This window comes from Terrapene carolina, unplaced genomic scaffold (genome assembly GCF_002925995.2).
Source record: "Terrapene carolina triunguis isolate 2854851 unplaced genomic scaffold, T_m_triunguis-2.0 Scaffold94, whole genome shotgun sequence".
Taxonomy (NCBI): Eukaryota; Metazoa; Chordata; order Testudines; family Emydidae; genus Terrapene; species Terrapene triunguis.
Window position 1 is genome coordinate 1,746,755 of NW_020664445.1, and position 26,125 is coordinate 1,772,879.

The following is a 26,125-nucleotide window of genomic DNA, read 5'->3' on the forward strand; positions in this document are numbered from 1 at the left end:
TGCCTATGTTCTCTGTGATACCCCAAGAGCTCAATCAATTTTTAATGAAGAGAAGATTAATGGATAACTTGATCAGTCTGTATGTACCTACATGGGAAACAGACATTTGATAAAGGGCACTAATCTTATCTCTGCTGTCTAATCTCTCAGGTAAAACAAGATCCAATGGCTGGAAGCTTGATGCTAGACAAACTCAGACTAGAAACGAAGTGCAATATTTTAATAGAATACTTAACCACTGGAACAATTTACCAAGAATTGTGGTGGCTTCTCCATCTCTGCAATTTTTAAATCAAGATTAGATGTAGCCCATATCATACAGGAGGACAGATAAGATCAGACTGCCTTGTGAACTTAGAATCGATTAAGTTAGGAGGGTGTCAGTTGGTGCGGCCATAAAGATGTAACACTCTCAAAATTTTGTTGGACCCAATTCACTATCCACTGACTGTTTAAAAACAAACAAACTTGCATCACTAAACAGCACTTCAAGCCTTCTGTTACTTTTCAGAACTTTCCTTCTCTGTCATCTTGGGTTGATCCATCCAATGCTTTATTGTGCGATCCAGGTGGTCTTCGCTGTCTCTCTTTACCATGCTGCAGTGGTGTAGAACTGTCAGTTGGTCCACACTTTCCATTGGTGACCATTCCAGCTGTTGTGTTAAGTCATTATTTGGCTTTCCAAAGCAATCTGGCACAGATTTCAGCTTAGTGGGATTAATTTCCAGCCTTGAACTGCAGGAAGCTTTTTCTAATTAAGCCAGGAATTGAATATTAGATAGCTGTGAAGATGCCCTTGACCTTAATGAAGAGTGGGGAAGAGGAATTATTAGTACAAGGAGTGTCACAAACACATTGAATCTTCCATAGAAGCCTGCATTGTGCTCTGTCCCCAGGAACTGTTCCATCCTGTTGAGTCCTTAATATAAAACTTGAACATACTGAAAAATGAAATAGACAGAATTTGGCAAGTTTAGTTTGACTTTCCCTCACTTCCTCTCGAGTGAATGTCTCCGTTTTGGCATTTCTCAAAGTGTGCTTGCACCCTTTTACCGCATTTACAACTGTGCTATTTTTGCCCCTCTAGTGACAGGTCAGTCTTATGAGAATATGGTGACTGAGATCATGTCAATGGGCTATGAGCGAGAGCAAGTAATTGCAGCACTGAGAGCCAGCTTCAACAATCCTGACAGAGCAGTGGAGTACCTTCTAATGGTGAGCTATTTTTTCATCTTTTCACTTTCTCCCCATCTTTTGAGAAGAATTCATCTTTGAATGACTTGATAACCTGAAAAAGATACAAGTTGTAAGAGATGAGTAAAAGTCCACAAAGGAACAGCAGCTTTAAGCAGAGAGACTGGGAGGTTGAGAAATGGATTTTCAAGAGCCTACTGCCTTGAGGGCGATACTGGCATCTAAATTTTGTGATTGCCATATTTTGTACTCATTTATTTGGCTGTATATGCAAGGTGTGTCTAAAAATTTTGAAGCTGACATGGTGTGGTTTAATTAGCTATGCCCTATCTCAATAGGATACTGCCTGTATCAATTAACTAAAAATGATTCTCCTATTGTGACCAATTGAGGATAATAGTCACTGTTTTTTGTATTGGCAGCTATAGTATCACAAAACAGACTAAGCCCTTAAAGCTGTTGGTTCATCCTTGGTATGAATCATGCTGTAGAACCTAGAGAGCATATCCTGTATACATAATATTAACTTAGGGTCTGGACTTCAGTGTTTTTCTTTAAATAGTAGTTAAACTTGGAGAGGAGTTGAGTGATCAATCTGCTGAACAAGATACAACCTGTCCGTTGTAAAACTGGCTTTAAAAATGCTGTGCACTTCTATTTGCTTGAGAGGAAATGGAAAATGGTTACAAGTCCAAGTGCCTCTTGTTATGTAACTTCGTATGTTAAAATCTTCTTCATTCCATTTTTGTATTGGGTTGCGTTCAGTTCTGTTTCTCAGCCTGATAGGTTACGAGCAGCTCTGGAAACTATGAAAATGGGTATGGAAGCTCAGTGGGACAGATAGTTATTTAATGCATGTTTCCAGTGTCTCTAGTTTTGGCTACATTTGAGTTCATTTGAAACGGTCACTTTTTCCCCTGACAATCAGTTTCCCCATTCATGCTTAATGAACTTAATTTCTGGCTTATTTTGAAGCGGAGATATACAGATCATGTGTGAACGGGACTTCCTATAGACTAAGGAAGGAAAAAAACTGGTTTGAACTTCCTAGGAGGAAGCTTTTGAATTGGTAACTATTTTCTGTAGGCATCATTCATATGTAAATCCTTCAGGTTACTACTTAAAGTTTTAAGCCAGAGCTGCACTTGTTACTTATGACTCATTTTCAGCATAAATTGCATTTAACCGCTTATGAAAATGACTTCAAGCTTTAAACTGCAAGGACTAAACCTTGCACTACATAACAGATGTAAAGAGACCTCAGTCCTCCCCATTAATGTTATAGGTTTCACAATGTTGGTCTATAATAGAGAAATTTCTTTACATAGCTGTTTAGTAAGCCAGCAGTAAGAGAATTTTTTTTAATGATGTGAACTTCCACATAGTTCCTGTGTGTCTGGGATTGGGGTTTGATGAGGAATAGCTGGCTAATCATAGAAATGTAGGGCTACAAGGGACCTTGAGACGTCGTCATCTCCAGTGTTTCTTGACCTTTTTGATATCAGGGACCGGCTTGCTGTCTTCCTAAACTGTGTCAGGGAAATCTCAGGGACTGGTAAGGAGGTTGAGAGTCAAGTCGTTGAGAAACACTAATCTAATCCAATCCCCCTCACCCTGTGCCACTGCTGAGGCAGAACCAACTAACTGTACCTAGACAGGTGTTTGTCTAATCTGTTTTTCAAAACCTCCAGTGATGGGGATTGCCACAACCTCCCTCGGTGACCTATACCAATGCTTAACTAGCCTTATAGTTAGACATTTTTCCCAGTTTCCAACCTAAATCTACCTAGCTGCAGATTAAGCTGAATACTTGTTTGTCCTGCCTTTAGTGAATATGGAGAACAGTTGATCACCATTGACTTATCAGGTCCCTCCTTTTCTCAAGACTAAACATGCCCAGTTTTATAATCTTTCTTTGTAGATCAGGTTTTCTAAACCTTTTACAATTTTTGTTGCTCTCCTCTGTGATCACTCCAATTTATCCACATTGTTCTTAAACGGTGGCACCCAAAATAGGACAGCTACTTCCTATGTTTCACATACAATGCTCCCGTTAATACACCCCAACAGATTAGCCTTTTTTACAACTACATCATATTGACTTATATTCAATTTGTGATCCACTGTAACCGCCAAATCCTTTTCTGCAGTACTGCCGCCTAGCCATTTATTCCTTATTTTGTGTTTGTGCATTTGATTTTTTTCCTTCCTAAGTGTAGTACTTTGCACTTGTCCTTATTGAATTTCATCTTGTTGATTTCAGACCAATTCTTCAGTTTGTCAAGGTAGTTTTGAATTTTAATCCTGTCCCCCAAAGTGCTTGCAACCCCTCCCAGCTTGGTGTCAGCCACAAACTTTATTAGCACACTCTCCACTCCATTGTCTGAGTCATTAATGAAAATGTTGAGTAACACCAGACCCAGGATAGAACCCTGTTGGGACCCCACTAGATCTGTCTTTCCAGTTTGATGCCAAACCATTGCTCATTATTCTTTTGATTAGTTTTTCAACCGGTTGTAAACCAACTGTTAGGTAATTTAATCTAAATCACATTTCCCTAGATTGCTTATGAGAATATTTATGTCAAAAGCCCTACTAAAATCAAAATGTCAAGTCTCTTTCTCTCCCCCCAATCCAGTGGAACAGTAAGCCTGTCAAAGAACTAAATTAGGGTTGGTTTGGCATGATTTGTTCTTGATAAATTCATGTTGGCTATTACTTATTATCCTCTAGATGCTTACAAATTGTTTTAATTTGTTCCAGTATTTTTCCACGTATCAGAGTTAGGCTGACGGGTCTATAATTCCCCAGGTCCTATGTTCCCTTTTTAAAGCTAGGTACTGTATTTTCCCTTCTCCCTCTTGTACCACGTCCGTCTTCCATGAATTCTCAAAGACAATTGCCAATGGTTCCAAGATTGCTTCAGCAAGTTCCTTAAATACACTACCATGAGTTTCGTTAGGCCCTGCTGCCTTGAATACATTTAACTTACTTGAATGTTCTTTAACATGTTCTTTCCCTATTCTGGCTTGTGTTCCTTCTTCCTTGTTGTAAATATTAATTGTGGTAACAATTAACCCTTCTGGTCACAATTAACGCTTTTAGTGAAGCAAAATAGGCATTAAACACCTCAGCTGCCTTGGTGTCATCAGTTATTAGCTCTCCTTCCCTGCTAAATAGTGGGCCTACACTTTGCATTAGAAGCAAGAGAGAGGTTTTATAGAACCTCTTCTTATTGCCTCTCTATCCCTTGCTAGCTGAAACTCATTTTGTGCCTTTTGCCTTTCGGATTTTGTCCCAACATGCTTGTGCTATTCTTTTGTACTCACCTGTAACAATTTGTCCATGTTTCCATTTTTTGTGGGATTCCTTTTTGATTTTTCAGGTTACTAAAGAACTCCTAATGCAGCCATATTGGCCTCTTACTGTTCTTCCTACTTTGCTTTGGATCAGAATAGTTTTCTGTTGAGCATTTAATGTTGTCTCTTTGAGAAACTGCCAGCTTTCCTCTCCCAAACCCTTAGATTTTCTTCCCATGGGACCCTACCTACCAGTTCTGGGTTTATCTGCTTTTTTTAAAAGTCCATTGTCCTTATTCAGCTGTTTACTCCTTTCTTTCCTTAGTCATGAAATGGTCGATTTCATGATTCACTTTCAGCCAAATTGCCTTTCGCTGTCAGATTCACAACCAATTCCTCTGTTAGTCAAAATCAAGTCTAAAATGGGTGCCCTATGGTTATTTCTTCCACCTTCTGAAACAAGATGTTATCCTCCAAGAAATGTTCCAAGAATTTCTCAACCCAAATAAGAATATTGAGGGGAGCAATTAAGGAAACTAGATCTGTACCTCTGACAGAGCCCATTGTAATACAGACTTGCTGTTTAAGGGTCCTACATCCTGGTCTACTTCTGAACTATCGAGTGCTGTAGGCAAGAGTGCTCTTAACCATCAGCGGCTGGCAACAAGTGCAATCTTCCAATTTGGATGTGGCCCTTATGACAATTATGTATTGATTACCTCTATTAAAGTCATACAATGAAGCACTCATTGTGCAAAAAACATATTGGAACACTGCGCTACTCTGCATTAACTGTCAGTAAACTTCCTAGTGCAGTTCAAGATGATGAGTTTTAACGGAGCACTAAATTGTTGAGACCTTTCTCCCTTTTCAGTTTACTCAATGCTATATTGAATGATTTGGAGCTGTTTGTAGGTTTGTTAGCAATAGTGTCTGCAAATTTGTAGTGTGTTAATTGGTTTATATTTGCAATGAAAGTATTGAGTCTTATTTCTAGGGCAAAACAAGTGCAGTGAAACCATTAACTTTGATCTCTCCCCATGAAAATGCTGTTAATTGTAACATGATCCCTGGATTTAGGGTATCCCTGGAGACAGAGAGACTCAAGCTGCGGCTGATCCTCCTCAGGCAGCAAGCACTGGTGCTTCTCAATCTTCAGCAGTGGCAGCAGCGGCAGCAACCACAACTACGACTACTAGTTCTTCAGGCGGTAAGATGGTCTTGTGTTTATGGGTAGCTGTTAAGCAATCTCTCTGTACTAGATGTTTAAATAGTGAGTTTAAGTTCGTGAGGCTTTTCAAAGTGAGAGACAAAAGGGCAGTAGAACTTGCTTGGAGGAAACGCTTGTGGGTGGCTAGATCTGTAATCTTGGGGCCATAGTTGTTCAAATTCCCAAATACCACTGTTGGTTTTATACCCACTCTGTGATCCAATATGTGTGGTTTTAAGTTCCTGAGATCACAGCTATGGACAACTTCGTATTTCCCCAACCTCACCTCTGGCTTCTTACTGTCTAGAATTAGAGTTGCAGCAGTACATCACTTCAAAACTTCCTCACTTGTAACCCCAGAGTATTAGGTTTAATTTATAAAGGTGTCCGTTTTTGTATTACCTACGGATAATAGGCAACCCTGCTTGTGGCCACCTGAAATTTTTAAACTTACTATTAAGCTCTTTGGGGCTCTTTTGTTCTGTTTGTGTACAGCGCCTAGCACAATGGGGACCTGGTCCATGACTAGGGTTCCTAGGCACTACTGTAATATAAATAAGAATCAGGGTTCTCAAACTCAAAATGTGGCAAATACTATTAAGTAGGTGATCCGTGAGAACCTCCCCTCTCTTGCAACCACAGCAGTGGTACATGGAAAAGCAATGTTGACAAAATAAAATCGTGTAGTTCCTTTTTTTAAAATGTAGTAAATGTCCTCTCAGTGCAACTCACTTTTCAATCTTCATCACTATGTTTTCCTTTTTATTGTCCCCTTTCCACCTGTTCTGCATATGTTACTTGATCCTTGGTTGCTTTGCTTCCAGTGATGTGCCTTTCTAGCTAGCGACTCCAGTTTGTCCTCCTGTGTAGTATCCGACCCTAATAGAAGCAGCTAGACTGGCTCCACTATTTCTGGCTTCCCCATGTCTCCAGCTGTTTTCAGAGAGGCCTGTAGAAGTAGCTGGAAAAAAAGCCAGCACTACATGTCCACCCAGCTCGTAATCAGCTGCCATGACATTCTCTGTGGACCATCTAGATGAGTCTTTTGGGTAAGCCTTTGAGGGTGCATGGGAAGAGGACCTGTTCATGAATATCATCGTACCCCCCTCAAATATACTACCTCCCAGCAGCAGAAAGCTTTGGAGTTTTCTGCAGTGGACCCTCCATTTCAGCTACTCAGTTCAGAGGACTCAAACTTGCCTTAACATAAGCATTTAACAAGTACCTATCATGTTTATTAAATGCAATGTGGTTGCTAGGTTACACTATGAAGTATAAAGCTTCAAACATTACTTTTCAAAGGAGTCCCGATAGTTTCTTCTGCATAGTTTTGAAAAGTTTGAGGTGGTGTTTGGAGACACTCAAGGGAGTGCACTTGCCTCACTGGGAAGGTGGCAAAAGGAGTAACACTTGGAATTGGCACTCCCAAAATGACCTCTAGTGTGAGGAGGCGGAGAGTGTCCGCTCATTGCTATTGCTTGTCCTTCATACTTCAGTAAATGCTAAAAATAAACTAAATTGTCTGCTACATTTTTGTCGTCGTAATGACAAGTTTGCTTTAAGTTCTGCCTTTTTTGTGTGTACCAGAATAAAACTACATCCATGCTGCATATTATAAAGGCTTTTGCTGCTGCTTTGCATTTTTATCTTTCAGATGTGGATATTTGGGAGGGAGTTATATGGTCTTGTCTTAGCTATATGGTTCACAGACACCAATTTTTTGACCTCCCCTAAGTTAGCAGAAACATCTGTTTTTCCAGTATGTTGAATCATCCTGCTCTTTATCTAAAAAGCAAAATAAAATGCTGTATGCTTGTTAAAATTAATTCTGCTATGAATTCTACAGAATGGAAAACCACCCTTGGAATCTTACGTTCTCTTTAAAAGGTTAGATGTTAGTCTTTATTGGAGGTGATATATTCTCATTACCTTTCATGGGTGGTTGGAAAGTAACTTGCAGAAACAGTTCAATCTGTGAAGCGGGGGGCAGGGAAAGTCTCTTAAAAGCTGACTTTGTACCAGTAAATGCTGGTCCCAAAGAGGCTGAACATTTGTCTGCTTTTACTTGATCTCAGCAATTCAGCTGCTTTGGTCTTCAGATTAGCTCTCCAATCACCATCTCATTGGGGTTGGAAGCACCTCTTGTAAAGCCACAAGATCCTTTGAACTCGTATATTTTGCTTTATCCCTTTGTATTACATTTTACTTTTTAAACTGTAACAGTGTGAAATGTTAGTCCCCAACACAGCCCCACCTTAGGCCTTAAGAGACCAAAGTCTGCTTTTATTTTTTTAAAGTCATGTTCTAAATTCTTGTTGGTTGACATTTTCTTAAACTGAAGTTCTCTGTATAAAGCCACAGAACAGGAGCAGTGTGGTTATTGGTGAGGCAAGCTTTGCTACCGTTTCACTGAACCACCTCCTCCCTAAGAAAGGGGCCACTTTCATGGATGAGACCGGTCCTGCTGCAAAGTCCACTCCTTCGTCTGAGCCTGTCCGTAATAAGGCCATTATGAATATTGTACACTTCAAAGACTTGAGTCACCTTGAAAGGAATTTCACATTACCCTCCAACTCTGAAACTTCAGCTAATCCAGTTTTTTCCTTCTAATATATATTGTTCTTCTCATTTACAGAAGCCACTCTAGTAACTTGCTTGCTTTTTTCTTAAATGTATCACTCTTTATATTGCAGGACATCCACTTGAATTTTTACGAAATCAACCTCAGTTCCAGCAGATGAGACAAATTATTCAGCAGAATCCTAATCTGCTGCCAGCATTGCTACAGCAGATAGGACGGGAAAACCCCCAGCTACTGCAGGTGACTTAAGCACCATGGGATAACGTGTCTAGATCAGGCAAGGGCGCTTTAATGCATCAATACTAGCAATGTGCCCTCTTATTTTTGGGGTGTGTGAAACAATTTTATGACTGGAAAGTACTGGGATGGAGGCTTTCCTTCTGCACCTCACCCAATTTGGCTACAAACCGAAGTACTAGATACTGTCTAAAAGTTCATAGAATCATAGAAGATTAGGGTTGGAAGAGACTTCAGGAGGTCATCTAGTCCAACCTCCTGCTCAAAGCAGGACCAACACCAACTAAATCATCCCAGCCAGGGCTTTGTCAAGCCGGGTCTTAAAAACCTCTAAGGAAGGAGATTCCACCACCTCCCCTAGGTAACCCATTCCAGTGCTTCACCACCCTCCTAGTGAAATAGTGTTTCCTAATATCCAACCTAGACCTCCCTCACTGCAACTTGAGACCATTACTCCTTGTTCTGTCATCTGCCAACACTGAGAACAGCCGAGCTCCAGTCTCTTTAGAACCCCCTTCAGGTAGTTGAAGGCTGCTATCAAATCCCCCCTCACTCTTCTCTTCTGCAGACTAAACAAGCCCAGTTCCCTCAGCCTCTCCTCATAAGTCATGTGCCCCAGCCCCCTGATCATTTTCGTTGCCCTTCGCTGGACTGTCTCCAATTTGTCCCCATCCTTTTTGTAGTGGGGGGCCCAAAACTGGACGCAATACTCGAGATGTGGCCTCACCAGTGCCGAATAGAGGGGAATAATCACTTCCCTAGATCTGCTGGCAATGCTCCTACTAATGCAGCCTAATATGCTGAGTCACTGTCCTTAAATCCTTAAGATATGCTTGCAAATTCTCCTAGTTTTCATTTTCTTTAAAAGTACCATCTCTCAAATTAGAAGTATGGTGAGTGGGGTTGGAAGGAAGAAGTCAGAAGCTTTTTCAGGGAAGGGGAGCTATTGAGACTCAACTGAATTAGGATCAAATGTTAGAAATAGAAGGTAGGTATTCCTATAGTAATATCTGTGACAAGCTAAGCTTCCTCAGTAGTTGTCTTTTTGGCCAGTGAGAATAATGGTGAAACAGCCTTAGTTCCTGCACAGAATGCATGACAGCTTATTTCCTTTATACGGGATGCAGAGTTTGTAAGGGAGTACGGAGGTAGCTGCAGCTTGACTCTGGTAACCATAATGGTTTCTCTTCTCAGTCAGAACCTGCCAAGCATTAGTCTCAAAATTAACCAGGCTTCCGTAATATTTCTCTAGACCACAAAATTCACTGCAACTAGAAACTTTTAGTTGCCGGTTGGCAGGACTGAACATGCTTTATTTCAGTGTATTGCTTCCTTTTGTTCTCCCATGCACCACAGCAAATCAGCCAACATCAGGAGCATTTTATTCAGATGTTAAATGAGCCAGTTCAAGAGTCTGGTGGCCAAGGAGGAGGAGGTGGTGGTGGCAGCGGCGGCGGCAGTGGAGGAGTAGCAGAAGCTGGAAGTGGTCAGATGAACTACATTCAAGTAACACCTCAGGAGAAAGAAGCTATAGAGAGGGTAAGCTGCCTTTTTTGGGTTTAAAATACTTTACATGCGCTCGCTATCTTTTTTTCCTCCCAAGATTAGACATTGTGCAGGTTAAAACCTGCACTAAAGCTGTATGTGAAGTTGATATCTTACTGCTGTGAATCATCTTAATTTTCCAGTGTAAGATTTGCAAGCTGTTGTAGTCTTGGCCTGCTGTAAGGCCATTGCTTCCCAAGCTTAAAAGGCCGTGCAGTTGCAATCACAATGCTGCAGTTTGAAGTGGCCAAGGGTCCACTGTGCACATGCATAACTGAATGAGAAGAATAGAGCCCTATTCAGGAAGAGGATAAAACGAGTTCTTTGAATGATAGCTCATATCGATTCCAGTTAGGTGTGCGCATGCCATATGCACAGTCATCGGAAAGTTTTTTCCCCTAGCAGCACCCATCAGGTCGGCTGTGGAGTCCCCTGGAGTGGCGCCTCCATAGCACTCTATATAGAGCCTGCCAACCCGGTACCTCCTCAGTTCCTTCTTACTGCCAGTGATGGTCGTTGGAACTGTGGCGTCTTGCTCAGCAAGCTCTCCACGTTTCCCTAGCTCTGTTTTACTTAGTGTTTGTTTTCCTTAGGTAGTTTAGTTAGTTATTAGTGTAGTATTAATAGTTCGCTGTCGGGAGTGGGGGGGTTCTCCTTCAGCCCGCCCGTGCTCTCGCTGGGGACTCAGGGCATGCCTATGTCCCAGGGGTTCAAACCCTTCAAGTCCTGCAACAAGCGTATGCCAATGGGCGACCCCCATGAAGATTGCTTGAAGCGGCTCGGGAAAATGCATCAGGCGGATAAGTGCAGGATTTGCAAAGGGTTTCTCCCAAGAACGAAGAAGGAGCAGGACTTTAGACTGAAGCAGCTCCTCATGGAGGCAGCACTTAGACTGCAACTAGCATTGGCGCGGCAGGACCCGGCACTGAGTGCATTGGTGCATAGTGCCCTGTCAGTGGCAGAGATGGCACCGTGGAAGGACTCCTGAAGAGACCCGCAGCACTGCCGCTCTCCAGTGCGGAAACTGTCAGAGACAACTTGGCACTGGTCCCATTACCCGGGTCAGAAGTGGCACCGGAAACAAGGAAGGAGTGGTTCCCTGACTTTGTGACCCAACCCCTCGGAACCGGCCAGTGGGGTGCGTCCCAGGGAGGGAGCCCCCAGTGCCGAAAACTTTGGAGCCAGCACCATCGACTTCAGTCCTGCAAGAGGGGTCGTTGAGTCTGGTGCAGTTGGACTCACCGTGTCAGGTGGTGGAGGAAGTACAACTGCCTTCCACCTCAGACACATTTGAGGCCGCGAGAGACCTCATAGACATGACGGCACCGCAGTCCCCGGCCCTTCGCACCAAGCCCCCAATGCCACAGCGTGCGACACCGTCCTGCAGAAAGCCTGCAATGCTCCGCCCCTCAGCACCGCCAGGGACAGGTGCCACTCGGAGTCCCGGCACTGCTCAGAGTCCTAATCCCCAAGGCAAAGGGGGGTTTCTGACCCATTCTAGACCTGCGAGGACTCAACGAATTCATGGTGAAGTTGAAGTTCCATATGGTCTCCCTGAGCACGATTACCCCTTCCCTGGATCCAGGAAACTGGTATGCCGCCCTCAACGTGAAAGACATGTACTTTCACATAGCCATTCGCCCCGTGCACAGGCGATTTCTAAGGTTTGTTGTCAAGCACAAACACTATCAGTTCATGGTCCTCCCATTCAGTCTGTCGACAGCCCCCTGAGCTTTCACCAACTGTATGTCAGTGGTAGCAGCCTTCCTTCTCAAGAGACAGGTGCAGGTATACCCCTACCTCGACTGGCTGCGCAGGGGGCACACCAGGGAGCAGGTGGAATCTCAGGCCTGGTTCATCAGATCCACTTTCGAGAGGCTGGACCTCCTCAACGTGAACAAGTCAACCTTGTCTCCGACCCAGAGAATAGAGTTCATCGGAGCAGTGCTGGACTCTGTGCAGACAAGAGCATTTCTGCCAGAGACACGATTCCAAGCCATGTCTCATAGACTCATAGACTTTAAGGTCAGAAGGGACCAATATGGTCTTCTAGTCTGACCCCCCGCATGATGCAGGCCACAAAAGCTGACCCCCCCACTTCCCCTTAGCTCTGCTGTTGAAGTCTCCAGATCGTGATCTAAAGACTTCAAGTCGCAGAGAATCTTCCAGCTTGCGACCCCTGCCCTATGCTGCGGAGGAAGGCGAAAAACCTCCAGGGCCACTGCCAATCTACCCTGGAGGAAAATTCCTTCCCGACCCCAAATATGGCGATCAGCAGAACCCCGAGCATACAGGCAAGATTCTCTAGCCAGACCCTCATTTTACCAGCGATGGCCGTTATTGCCTAACTGATTAGAATCACGTAATCCCATCAAACCATTCCCTCCATAAACTTGTCTAGCCTAATCTTGAAGCCAGAGAGGTCTTTCGCCCCCACCGTTTCCCTCGGAAGGCTGTTCCAAAATTTCACCCCTCTGACGGTTAGAAACCTTCGTCTAATTTCAAGCCTAAATTTCCCCACGGCCAGTTTATATCCATTCGTTCTCGTGTCCACATTAGCACTGAGCTGAAATAATTCCTCTCCCTCCCTGGTATTTATCCCTTTGATATATTTAAAGAGAGCAATCATATCCCCCCTCAGCCTTCTTTTGGTTAGGCTAAACAAACCAAGCTCCTCGAGTCTCCTTTCATAGGAAAGGTTTTCCATTCCTCGGATCATCCTAGTTGCCCTTCTCTGTACCCGTTCCAGTTTCAGTTCATCCCTTTTAAACATAGGAGACCAGAACTGCACACAGTACTCCAAGTGAGGTCTCACCAGCGCCTTGTATAACGGAAGCAGCACCTCCCTGTCCCTACTAGAAATACCTCGCCTTATGCATCCCAAGATCGCATTAGCTTTTTTCACAGCCACGTCGCATTGCCGACTCATAGTCATCCTGCGATCAACCAGGACTCCGAGGTCCTTCTCCTCCTCAGTCACTTCTAACCTATGCGTCCCTAGCTTATAACTGAAATTCTTATTAGTCATCCCTAAATGCATCACCTTACACTTCTCACTATTAAATCTCATCCTATTACTAATACTCCAATTTACAAGGTCATCCAAGTCTCCCTGCAGAATATCCCGATCCTTCTCCGAGTTGGCAATGCCTCCCAACTTTGTGTCATCCGCAAACTTTATCAGCCCACTCCTACATTCGGTTCCGAGGTCAGTAACGAATAGATTAAATAAAATCGGACCCAGAACCGAACCTTGAGGAACCCCACTGGTGACCTCCCTCCAATCTGACAGTTCACCTTTCAGTACTACCCGCTGCAGTCTCCCCTTTAACCAGTTCCTTATCCACCTCTGGATTTTCCTATCGATCCCCATCTTATCCAATTTAACCAATAATTCCTCATGCGGAACCGTATCAAACGCTTTACTAAAATCGAGGTATATTAGATCCACCGCATTTCCTTTATCTAGAAGGTCTGTTACTTTCTCAAAGAAGGAGATCAGGTTGGTTTGGCACGACCTGCCTTTCGTAAACCCATGTTGTAATCTGTCCCAATTGCCATTCACCTCAAGGTCCTTAACTACTTTCTCCTTCAAAATTTTTTCCAAGACCTTACATACTACAGAAGTTAAACTAACAGGCCTGTAGCTACCCGGGTCACTTTTTTTCCCCTTCTTGAAAATAGGAACCACATTAGCTATTCTCCAGTCCAACGGTACCACCCCCGAGTTTACAGATTCGTTAAAAATTGTCGCCAAGGGGCTCGCAATTTCTCGCGCCAGTTCCTTCAATATTCTAGGATGAAGATCATCCGGTCCGCCCGATTTAGTCCCGTTTAGCTGGTCAAGTTTGGCTTCCACCTCTGATACTGTAATGTCTATCCCCCCTCCTCTATTCCCCTCTGTCCTACTCCCTCTATTCCTAAACCCTTCATTAGCCTTATTAAAGACCGAAGCAAAATATTCATTTAGATATTGTGCCATGCCTAGATTATTCTTAATTTCCACTCCATCCACATTCTTCAGCGGTCCCACTTCCTCTTTCTTTGTTTTCTTCCTATTTATATGGCTATAAAACCTCTTACTATTGGATTTAATTCCCCTCGCAAGGTCCAACTCTACACGGCTTTTGGCCTTTCTCACCGCATCCCTACATGCTCTAAACTCACTAAGGTAGATTTCCTTGCTGATCCCTCCCTTCTTCCATTCTCTGTACGCTTTCTGTTTTTTCTTAATCGCCCCTTTGAGACTCCCGCTCATCCAGCTAGGTCTAAATCTCCTGCCCACTAATCGTTTTCCCTTTCTCGGGATACAGGCCTCAGATATCTCATGCAACTTCTGCTTGAAATAATCCCAGGCGTCATCTGCCTTTAGATCCCTAAGTGTGTTAGCCCAATCCACTTCCCTAAGTAGTTGCCTTAATTTATTAAAGTTGGCCTTTTTGAAATTGTAAACCTTAGTTACAGTATCATTTCTGTTAATCCTTCCATTAAGTTTAAACCGAATTAGCTCATGGTCACTCGAGCCAAGGTTGTCCCCTACAACCATTTCTTCAACGAGGGCCTCACTACTCACCAGCACTAAATCTAAAATGGCATCCCCCCTTGTCGGTTCACTTACTACTTGATGAAGGAATTCATCTGCTAGCACGTCTAAGAACATCTGAGCCCTATTATTGTTACTAGCATTTGTTACCCAATCTATATCTGGGAAGTTAAAATCCCCCATGATGACACAGTTCTTATCAGTTTTTACTTCCCTAAAAACATTAAGTAGTTCTTTGTCCGCCTCCAGGCTAGATCCCGGCGGTCTATAGCACACCTCAAGCACTATCTCGGGGGAGGCTCTAGTAGTTCTTTTATGCAGTGTAATTATTGCCCATACAGACTCTGTCTTATCCATCCCATCACTTATTATTTCTTTACATTTTATCTCATTATTGACATATAATGCCACTCCCCCACCTTTACCTTTTTTCCGGTCATTCCTAAACAGCACATACCCTTCCATACCTGTACTCCAGTCATGATTACCGTTCCACCACGTTTCGGTTATTCCTACGATATCAGGTTTCATTTCTTGGACCAGGAGCTCCAATTCCTCCATTTTGTTACCTAGGCTTCTTGCATTGGTGTATAAACATCTTACCGTATGCTGTCTATCCTTTCTCCCATTAGTTATGCAATTTGGAACGGACCCCATGCTGTCCCTCCGCCCCCTCTTTCTTATGTCCAATTCCCTACCCCCACCTATGTCTGTGCTTATCTCCTCACACTCCTTTTCAGTGTTGGAATCTGGCGTGGAGATTAACTGAACATCTCCCAACCGTCTCCCCCAAGTTCCTAGTTTAAAGCCCTTTTGATGAGATGAGCCAGCCTCCCTCCCAGAAGTCTATTCCCTTCCCTACTCAGGTGAAGTCCATCCCGCGAGAACAGCTGTCTGTCCCCGAAAGCCTCCCAGTGGCCATACATCCCAAAGCCCTCCTTATAGCACCACTCCCTTAGCCAGCTATTTATCCTCATAATTCTGTCAGCCCTTTGCTGTCCTTCTCTTGGAACAGGCAGAATCCCACTAAAGATAATCTGAGCCTCCACTTCCTTAAGCGTCTTCCCCAGCCTGGCATAATCTCCCTTAATTCTCTCTAGCGAGAACCTAGCCGTGTCATTTGTTCCTACGTGAAGGATGATCAAAGGGTTCTTACCTGCTCCTTTTAGGATCCTTTTCAACCGCAGGTCCACATCCCTTATCTTAGCGCCCGGCAGACAGCACACTCTTCTGTTTTCAGGGTCCGCTCTGGTCACAGGCCTGTCCAACCTCCTCAGCAAGGAGTCTCCAATCACATAAACCTGCCTTTGCCTGGTGACAGTACTCTGTACAAATCTATCCCCTGTCCCCTCTAGTTGTACCTCTTGTGTCTCTCTATTTTCCCTTATAGTCCCCCTAGTGCCATCCTCTATCCTACTGGGGCCCGGTATAGGTGCTGTCTCCATCAACTCCTGCCCTCTCTCTATCGGACTAGCCGCTCTTCTCTTCTTCCTCTGCCTCCCACCATCAGTTACCACCTGCTGCCTCTCTTCCTCGTTATCCAAACACTCAAACCTGTTCCTGAGTTCTATTCCCCCCCCATCGTTCAAGGCCTCGGGCGATTCCCGACTACTACAGCAAGTGGTTGCCTACATCTCCTCGGCCACGTGGCAGCCTGCACTTAGGTGGTCCAGCGTGCGAGGCTGAGGCTCAGACCCCTGCAACCGTGGCTTGCGTCGGCCTATCGCCCGGGACATGACAAGCTGGACTTAGTAGTGATGGTACCAGAGCACATACTCAAGTCCCTCCAGTGATGGCTTGACCCTCGGATGGTGTGCGAAGGAGTCCCCATCCACAGCCCACAGCCCTCCTTGTCCCTGGTAATGGACGTGTTAGCTCTGGGTTGGGGTGCACATTTGGGAGATCTACAAACGCAGGGCCTATGGTCTCAGGACGATCTCTCTCTTCATATCAACATCAAGGAGCTCAGGGCGGTACGCCTAGCATGCCAAACTTTTTGTGCCTGGCTGCAAGGCCAGTGCATGGCAATAAGGAAGAACCAACACCACTGCCATGTTTTACATCAACAAACAGGGTGGAACCCATTCCTCCTCCCTGTATCGAGAAGCCCTCAGGCTCTGAGAGTTCTGCATAGCCCACTCCATTCACCTGGAAGCATCCTATCTCCCAGGGACTCAGAACGACCTGGCAGACTATCTCAGCAGATCGTTCCGCAATCACGAGTGGTCCGTCCATCCGGATGTCATATACTCCATCTTCCAAAGGTGGGGGTTTCCCCAGGTCAACCTGTTTTCCACCCGCAGGAACAGGAAGTGCCCGATGTTCTGCTCCTTCCAGAATCACAGCCTGGGCTCGGTCACGGACGCGTTTCTGCTATCCTGGGGAGGCTGCCTGTCGTACGGCTTTTCCCCATTCCCTCTGGTGCACAAGAAGGGAGGTAATCCTGGTGGGTGGCCTCGGCATAGCCTCGACAACACTGATGCATCATGCTCTTGGAACTGTCAGTGGACGCTCCGATTGCGTTGCCACTCGACCCCAACCTGATCACTCAGGACCACAGTCGCCTGTTCCACCCAGACCTCAGGTCTCTCCATCTCACAGCTTGGAAGCTTCAAGGTTAAACCCCATGGAACTTCTGTGCTCGGAACCAGTAACAGAGGTCCTACTTGGCAGCAGGAAATCATCCACCAGGGCCACTTATCTAGCTAAGTGGAAAAGGTTCACCTGCTGGTGTGCCCAGCATCACACACCTCCAATCCAGGTGCCTATACCACTCATCGTAGAGTACCTCCTACACCTAAAACAACAAGGCCTGGCAGCGTCGTCCATTAAGGTACACCTCGCTGCTATTTCGGCCTTCCACCCAGGAGTATCTGGAAACTCCATATTTGCCAACTCCATGGTGGGACGTTTTCTCAAGGGCCTGGAACGCCTCCATCCCCAGATTAGATGGCCAGTTCCTGCATGGGACTTGGTCTTCTCCCATCTAATGGGGCCCCCGTTTGAACTGGTGACGACTTGCTTCCTTCTCTATCTATCGTACAAGGTAGCTTTTCTGATCGCCATTACCTTAGCACAAAGGGTGTCTGAGTTGAATGCCCTCACCTCTGACCCACCTAGGGTGACCAGACAGCAAATGTGAAAAATCGGGACAGGGGGTGGGGGGTAATAGGAGCCTATATAAGAAAAAGACCCAAAAATCGGGACTGTCCCTATTAAATCAGGACATCTGGTCACCCTAGACCCACCTTACATGGTCTTCCACTAAGCCATTCAGAAAGTCAAACCAGTTGTTCGTAGCGGTGGCATCTGCACGTACTATGAGTTAGCCAAAATCCCAGCTCCAGCACTTACGGCACACGCTACAAGGGCACAGGCCTCATCGGCGGTATTCCTGGCCCAAGTCCAAATCCAAGAAATCTGCAGGGCAGCGACTTGGTCCTCGGTGCATACGTTCACCTCTCATTATGCCATTGTCCAGCATGCTAGAGATGATGCAGCATTCGGCAGGGCAGTGGAATCAGCAATTCCATAACTCTGACCCCACCGCCAAGGTAGGGCTTGGGAGTCACCTAATTGGAATGGATATGAGCAAGCACTTGAAGAGAGAACGGTTACTCACCTTCTCATAACTGTTGTTCTCCGAGATGTGTTGCTCATATCCATCCCAAACCCACTCACCTTCCCCTCTGTCAGAGTAGCCGTCAAGAAGGAACTGAGGAGGTGCCGGGTTGGCAGGTCATATGTAGAGCACTATGGAGGCACCACTCCAGAGGGCTCAACAGTCGACCTGACGGTTGCTGCTAGGGGAAAAAACTTTCCAACGACTGTGTACGCAGCGCACGCACCTAATTGGAATGAATATGAGCAACACATCTCAAAGAACAACAGTTACGAGAAGGTGAGTAGCCATTCTTTTTTGCGTAAGCTTCAGATACCAATGCCGGAAGTGTAATAGTGGCTTTGGTGATGTGCAGGGGGAGTGCTTTTTTGTACTGTAAAATTGATTCCTAAAGTATTCAGACTGGCTCTTAATTTTCATAGGAAGTAGACGAAAGTCACTGCTTAACCCAGTTATTTGACTGTTTGAGTTCTGGCTCTGTAGGTTGCTAAAAATACTAGTAAACATCTAAATAAACTTGCAGATCTGCAAGCCCTGGAAACCTAATGCAGTGAATGCATTAAATTCCACTTGCTGCTCAGTAGAGGTGACATATATACACATGCAGTAATTTGGAACAAAATGAAACTTGAACAGTTGTGACTAAAATTTGTAGAATAGACTGCGGTTGCATTATTTTGCTAACTAGAAGCGTAGCTGTGGAATTTTGCAGTAGTTACTAGATTGGAGCATTAAAGTGTAAAATGCACAACAATTTTTACCTCCTACCTATCAGCACTAAGGAAATAGTTAAGTATCTAAATCTGGATTTGTATGTCAAGCGGGTGCTTCCATGCAGTTCTTTTAAAACGCAGTTTTTTCTATAAATAGTTGTAAAGGAATAATTCCTAGGGCTGTCAAGCGATTAAAACAATTGCGCGATTAAAAAAATTAATAGATACCATTTATTTAAATATTTTGGATGTTTTCTACATTTTCAAATATACTGATTTCAGTTACAACACAGAATACAAAGTGTACAGTGTTCACTTTATATTTTTGACTACAAATATTTTCACCGTAAAAAACAAAAGAAATAGTATTTTTCAATTCACTTACTACAAGTACTGTAGTGCAGTCTCGTTATCATGAAAGTTGAACTTGCAAATCATCATAGAATCATAGAATATCAGGGTTGGAAGGGACCTCAGGAGGTCATCTAGTCCAACCCCCTGCTCAAAGCAGGACCAATCCCCAACTAAATCATCCCAGCCAGGGCTTCGTCAAGCCTGACCTTCAAAACTTCTAAGGAAGGAGATTCCACCACCTCCCTAGGTAACCCATTCCAGTGCTTCACCACCCTCCTAGTGAAAAAGTTTTTCCTAATATCCAACCTAAACCTCCCCCACTGCAACTTGAGACTGTTACTCCTTGTTCTGTCATCTGGTACCACTGAGAAAAGTCTAGATCCATCCGCTTTGGATCCCCCTTTGAGGTAGTTGAAAGTAGCTATCAAATCCCCCCCCTCATTCTTCTCTTCTGCAGACTAAACAATCCCAGTTCCCTCAGCCTCTCCTCATAAGTCATGCACTCCAGACCCCTAATCATTTTTGTTTCCCTCCGCTGGACTCTTTCCAATTTTTCCACATCCTTCTTGTAGTGTGGGGCCCAAAACTGGACACAGTACTCAAGATGATGCCTCACCAATGTCGAATAGAGGGGAATGATCACGTCCCTCGATCTGCTGGCAATGCCCCTACTTACACAGCCCAAAATGCCGTTAGCCTTCTTGGCAACAAGGGCACACTGCTGACTCATATCCAGCTTCTCGTCCACTGTAACCACTAGGTCCTTTTCTGGATAACTGCTACATAGCCATTTGGTCCCTAGTCTGTAGCATGAGATTCTTCCGTCCTAAGTGCAGGACTCTGTACTTGTCCTTGTTGAACCTCATCAGATTTCTTTTGGCCCAATCCTCTAATTTGTCTAGGTCCCTCTGTATCCTATCCCTACCCTCCAGCGTATCTACCACGCCTCTCAGTTTAGTGTCATCTACAAAGTTGCTGAGGGTGCAGTCCACGCCATTCTCCAGATCATTAATGAAGATATTGAACAAAACCGGCCCCAGGACCGACCCTTGGGGCACACCGCTTGATACCGGCTGCCAACTAGACATGGAGCCATTGATCACTACCCATTGAGCCCGACGATCTAGCCAGCTTTCTATCTACCTTATAGTCCAATAATACATAATTATTGTACAATAATAGAATTATGTACAATAAAAACCTGCATTCAAAAATGAAACAATGTAAAACTTGAGCCTACAAGTCCTTGTTCAGCCAAATGCTCAGACAAACAAGTTTGTTTATGTTTGCAGAAGATAATGCTGCCTGCTTCTTGTTTACAATGTCCCTTGACAGTGAGAACAGGCATTTGCATGGCACTGTTGTAGTCAACGTCACAAGATATTTACATGCCAGGTGCGCTAAAGATTCATGTGTCCCTTGATGCTTCAGCCACTATTCCAGAGGACATAACGATCTAAAGCAGTGCGGACCGGCGCATGTTCACTTTTGTCATCTGAGTCAGATGCCACCAGCAGAAGGTTAATTTTCTTTTTTGGTGGTTTGGGTTCTGAAGTTTCTGCATCAGTGTGGTGCTCTTTTAAGACTTTTGCAATCTGCTCCACGCCTCGTCCCTCTCAGATTTTGGAAGACACTTCAAATTCTTAAATTTTAGGTCGAGTGCTGTAGCTCTTTAGAAATTTCATATTGGTATCTTTGCATTTGGTCAAATCTGCAGTGAAAGTGTTCTTAAAACGAACAACGTGCTGGGTCATCATTCGAGACTGCTATAACATGAAATACATGGCAGAATGTGGGTAAAACAGAGCAGGGGACATACAATTCTCCCCCAAGAAGTTCAGTCACAAATGTAATTAACACATTATTTTTTTAATGAGCGCCATCAGCATGGAAGCATGTCCTCTGGAATGGTGGCTGAAGCATGACGGAGCATACGAATGTTTAGAATATCTGGCACGCAAATAACTTGCAACGCCGGCTACAAAAGTGCCATGCGAACACCTGTTCTCACGTTCAGGTGACATTGTAATTAAGAAGTGGGCAGCATTATCTTCTGCAAATGTAAACAAACTTGTTTCTCTGAGCGATTGGCTGAACAAGAAGTAGGACTGAGTGGACTTGTAGGCTCTAAAGTTTTCCACGGTTTTGTTTGAGTGCAGTTATGTAACAAAAAAACCCTACATTTGTAAGTTACACTTTCATGATAGAGATTGCACTACAGGTATGAGATGAATTGAAAAATACTATTTCTTTTGTTTATCATTTTACAGTGCAAATATAAAAGTAAGATAAAGTGATCACTGTACACTTTGTGTTCTGCATTGTAATTGAAATCAATATATTTGAAAATGAGAAAAATCTAAAAATATTTAATGAATTTCAATTGGTATTCTATTTAAGTGCGATTAATCGCGATTAATTTTTTTGAGTTAATCGCGTGAATTAACTGCGATTAATTGACAGGGCTAATAATTATCCGAAAAATTTTGGAAACTCTTGTATATTTCATTGAAATTTTGAATTCTTCCAATGGTGCTCCCTGATTCTGCAGCAACTTTTGGAATAACCATGAAAAAGGTGGGGTTGGTCAGACAAAGTTGGTAAAGGAAAATTGGTATTCACTAAAATAGCTTATTTTCCTCATGCACCCTGCACAGTATGACTCTTCATCTAGTGTTGCCTCAACCTAGTGTTTTCTCTTTTTAAATTCATTTTTATGCAGTAAAGGATTAACTCTTTATGAGGTTTTGAACTATTTTAGAGTGTAACATTTTTCCCTGTCAGATGCTCAGCACACTCGAAAGCTCAAATGCCTTATGTGATGTTACCACTGACATGTGCTCCATAGAGGTACACTGTGATAAGTCTCTAGATTTAATTACAGGTTTCAGAGTAGCAGCCATGTTAGTCTGTATCCGCAAAAAGAACAGGAGTACTTGTGGCACCTTAGAGACTAACACATTTATTAGAGCATAAGCTTTCGTGGGCTACAGTTGCAGTTGCATCCAAAGAAGTGGGCAGTAGCCCACGAAAGCTTATGCTCAAATAAATTTGTTAGTCTCTAAGGTGCCACAAATACTCCTGTTAGATTTAATTAGGGATTGATATCCTCCCCTGGTTAAGAGCACCCAGTGTCTCCGACTAAGTGCTGGTCTGGTATTAATTTAGAATATGTGCAGAAAATTTTGTGACGGAAAACACAAATTCCTTAACCTGACTGACTTTTATAGCTAGCTAAAATGAAGACATAAACAGAAGTGTAAAGTGGATAAATCCAGCACTCACTCTTATCTATCCAAACCTAATCAATTCATCAGAGGTTAACGGTCTTCACAGCAGCAATTGCATTTGCCTGCTCGCTCAGTTAAAATCAAACACTCTTTTTGCTATAGTCAGGTTCCCCAGTGTCCTTGCATTCTAGCCCCTCTTTGCTACAATCTGCACTGGTTGCTAAAGGCACTGAACTATGCTACTATTCCTATTTCAACTGTGCTCTGTGTTGAATGAATTTTAGCTACAGCAGTGCAGCATTCAGCTGCTATTTCCTGGTGCCTGGTCTATAACTTATCACAGCAGTGAAAGCGCAGTGATGTGACTTAATGTTCTCAGTCAGACTGACAGAACCACCTTTTCAATGAGAACCTAATTGGAGGTTACCACAAGAAATCAATTCAATTCAAAATCTCTAGTAAATAAGGAATGGGAAGAGAAGCCTAACTGTGGTCACAACGTTTATTTGAACAAATGACTTAAATGGTGAAATCCTAATATAGTAAACATTCAAGGAGTTTTAATCTACTTAAACGTAGTGGTTTCTAAATGCATCTCTCTTCTTTAGTTAAAGGCATTAGGATTTCCTGAAGGACTTGTGATACAAGCATATTTTGCTTGTGAGAAGAATGAAAACTTGGCTGCCAACTTCCTTCTACAGCAGAACTTTGATGAAGATTGAAAGGGAGAGACTTTTTTATCTCACGCTTCACACCAGTGCATTACACTAACTTTGTTCACTGGATTGTTTGGGGGTATTTGGGCTCATATCCACAATACTTGGTGTATGGTATGGGGGGAGGGAGAAGAAAACATAGGAAACAAAGCAAGGATAAATGAAGCATGTCTGCTTTAAATTGGCAGATGCAGCAAATCACACAGTGTAAAATACTATACAACCAAAAATCAGCTTCTGCAGGTATTTAGTTCCTTCTATAAACTGTAGGTTAACTTTTTTCTAGGTTTTCACTTTTACTGTACTAGTTCCAGAAACTTAGTGTAATGCCCTGCTTCATGTTTCTTTTTACTTGACATTGGTATTGGAAAATAGCTTTTGCTACCTAGAATCTACAATCTGTATTTCATGGCAACACTGGATAATGGCTTTGTGAAATCTAAAAGAATTGAGCAACTGTAAACATACATGCCAAAATATAGGGGGTTATTTTGCTGCTTCAGATGTATTAAATTTAGTGCAAGAAGCCCATGATTTCATGTTAAATGCTGGATTTAAGAAAAAATGCCTTCAAATGAAAACTCATTACTGTTATGTTAAAATTTGTTGCTCATTGAATTAGACTCCCTTCTAACATGATCTGAGAAGCTGTACACATACAGGCAAACTTATTTTCCTGTTTACGTCTTTTCTTTTCGGGGGAAAAATGATAGATATCTACTTACTGTTTACTTCAATGTTACGTTGCAGTAAAGGTTTTAAAAACAACCGTTGCATGTTTGGTTTTGATGTATCCCTTTTTGTGAATTGAGCACTTTTTGGTCAGCAAAAAAAAATGTAAACTTCACTTCTCTCCATCATAGTGAAATATTATTTATTAACAAGTCAGATTCCACTGTACTTCCTGTTTTATTGAAGTTGTTTCACCAGTACAGCTGGAAGTATTTCAAAACCAGGTATCTAATGTTTGTAACACCTTTGCTTTATTTTTTTTCATCTTCTGTGAGAACGTAGGACCACTCTAAGGCTATTGGCGTTGTATTGCTCTTGAAAGGATTGTAATGTTTCAGGAACTTCTCTTCAGGAAGGACATTGTGTCTATAAATTGCTGTGTGGGGGAATTCAGAACCTGAGAATTAGGCGAACAATCAAGTTATTGCATCCCAAAACATTATGCACACCTACTTTTCCTTCGATTAAAAGTAAGCTCTAATTGTAGAGTTCTGAGTCTTATTTCTTGGTGCCCCGTTGTCAGTTATTTTGAGTGCTGAGCGGCTAATTCAGTGAGCTTTCCTCTTAAGTACATTTTGGCTTGGCAGAGACCACTTTAACTCTGCTGCAGTGCTGAGGAGGAAAATGAATTTTACTTTCTCCAAAAATCTCTTGTACAACACTTCCTGAACATGGGCTGAAGATAAGTCATCACTTTTTGGCCATAAAGCAATTACATGTTAACTCTCTAAACTATGTGTTTAACCTTTGATCTCTTTATCTTTATTCATCTCTATCTTTAATGGTACGATTCTGACCAGATGAGGGATGTTATACATGGAATATGTAGTCAGTATGCTGACTGATCTTATTGTTCACCGTCTACAATGAGTCATGTACCTTGGAAAAGGGGATGAGGTGGGGGAGAGTAAAACAAACACACAGCTCCCAGGCTGGGATTTCATCTTTGCACAGACTAGCTACACTGTACTAAAACTTTCAGTGCCTAGAATAATGAGGTTCAGGGTGCCCTGTGGTTTAACTAAACAGAGCTCTCTGCTCCGCTGTAGCCTTCAATTATTTTGAGGTCTTCAGTTTTCTGATGTTTCTTATTCATTCTACTTTCATTGCAACTCTTTAGTGTCTTTCATGGTTACATAATACCCATGAGTGCTAACACTGCAACAATATGGCAGTGGTATCATGGGCAGCTGTATAGACCAGTAAATAGTTCCAGACTGAACTTTAACCTTTGCAGATTTACAAAATTTAACTTCAGGACTTCAGAAAACAAAAAAATAAAAACAGAAATTTCAATACACTTCAGATAATTTAAGCATAAGCATCAGTACCATAAGCAGGGTTTCATAAAAAGTTAGTCAAGATTAGCCCCTTTTACCTGTAGAACATTATCATCTTGAAACTAAGCGTCCCTGCTAGATCTAGTGAATATAGACTGGTAATACTATGCACCTGAACTAGTGCTGGAAAAATGAGTACAACTTCTACCATGGATGCAGGCTGAGACAAATCCCAGCCACTCCTTAGCCACTGCTGGAAAGGCACATCTCGTACAAGTCAAGTTTTTAAGTAGGTAGCAATATGACCTAAACAAGTCGCCCTCATATTATCTCCTGTTTTCCTTCAAGTAAAGGTCCTAGGGCCAGGCTGTTCATGTGGATAACTGCTGTTCGCGCATCGATAGGTGTGCGGGACTTCTCCCATGAAAAAGCTTCACTCAGTCTCAGCTCTGCTATTTATGGTTTAAGATGTCCCTAGTCCTCTCTGCTTCTCTTTTCAAATAGCAGGGGTGATTATTCTTGTTCCAATCGCAGATCCTCTCATGGGCCTAACTGTAGCTGAAGAGTTTAGAGCAGGAGTGGCCAAACTGTGGCTTGTGTGATGCTGCGCCCCCCGCCCCCTGCTTCTTTGTTCACCTGGGGGTGGGGTGGGCATGGGCTTCTGACAGATGACTGGTGCCTGCTGAGAGAGGGGGGGGGGCACAATGTAAAATGTTTGCGCCGCCCCCCCCCCCCCCCCCCCGAGTGGGGCCCTCAGCCGCCCCCCCCCGCAGCTCCCCGGTGTTAGCTCTGCATGGAGAGGCAGTGGCAAACAGTTGAGAGCTGCAGGGCGGGGCCTCTGCTTTAGCTCCCTGGGTGGAGGCAGCAGC

General features: G+C 43.5%; 1 protein-coding gene across 2 annotated transcripts in view; it reads left to right on the forward strand.

Annotated features, from left to right (window-relative positions):
• The window catches only part of RAD23B (RAD23 homolog B, nucleotide excision repair protein), a 58,417-nt gene extending 33,955 nt beyond the window's left edge, over positions 1-24,462 (forward strand). Inside the window, exons 6-10 of one of the 2 annotated variants that reach the window (XM_024203249.3) lie at positions 1,088-1,215; positions 5,574-5,703; positions 8,397-8,524; positions 9,860-10,060; positions 23,137-24,462. In XM_024203249.3, coding sequence (XP_024059017.1) covers positions 1,088-1,215; positions 5,574-5,703; positions 8,397-8,524; positions 9,860-10,060; positions 23,137-23,250 — 701 coding nt within the window. In that variant the 3' untranslated portion in view covers positions 23,251-24,462. The remainder of the gene's footprint in view (positions 1-1,087; positions 1,216-5,573; positions 5,704-8,396; positions 8,525-9,859; positions 10,061-23,136) is intronic. The other variant, XM_024203258.3, reaches the window with a different exon arrangement.
• The last annotated feature ends 1,663 nt before the right edge of the window (positions 24,463-26,125 follow it).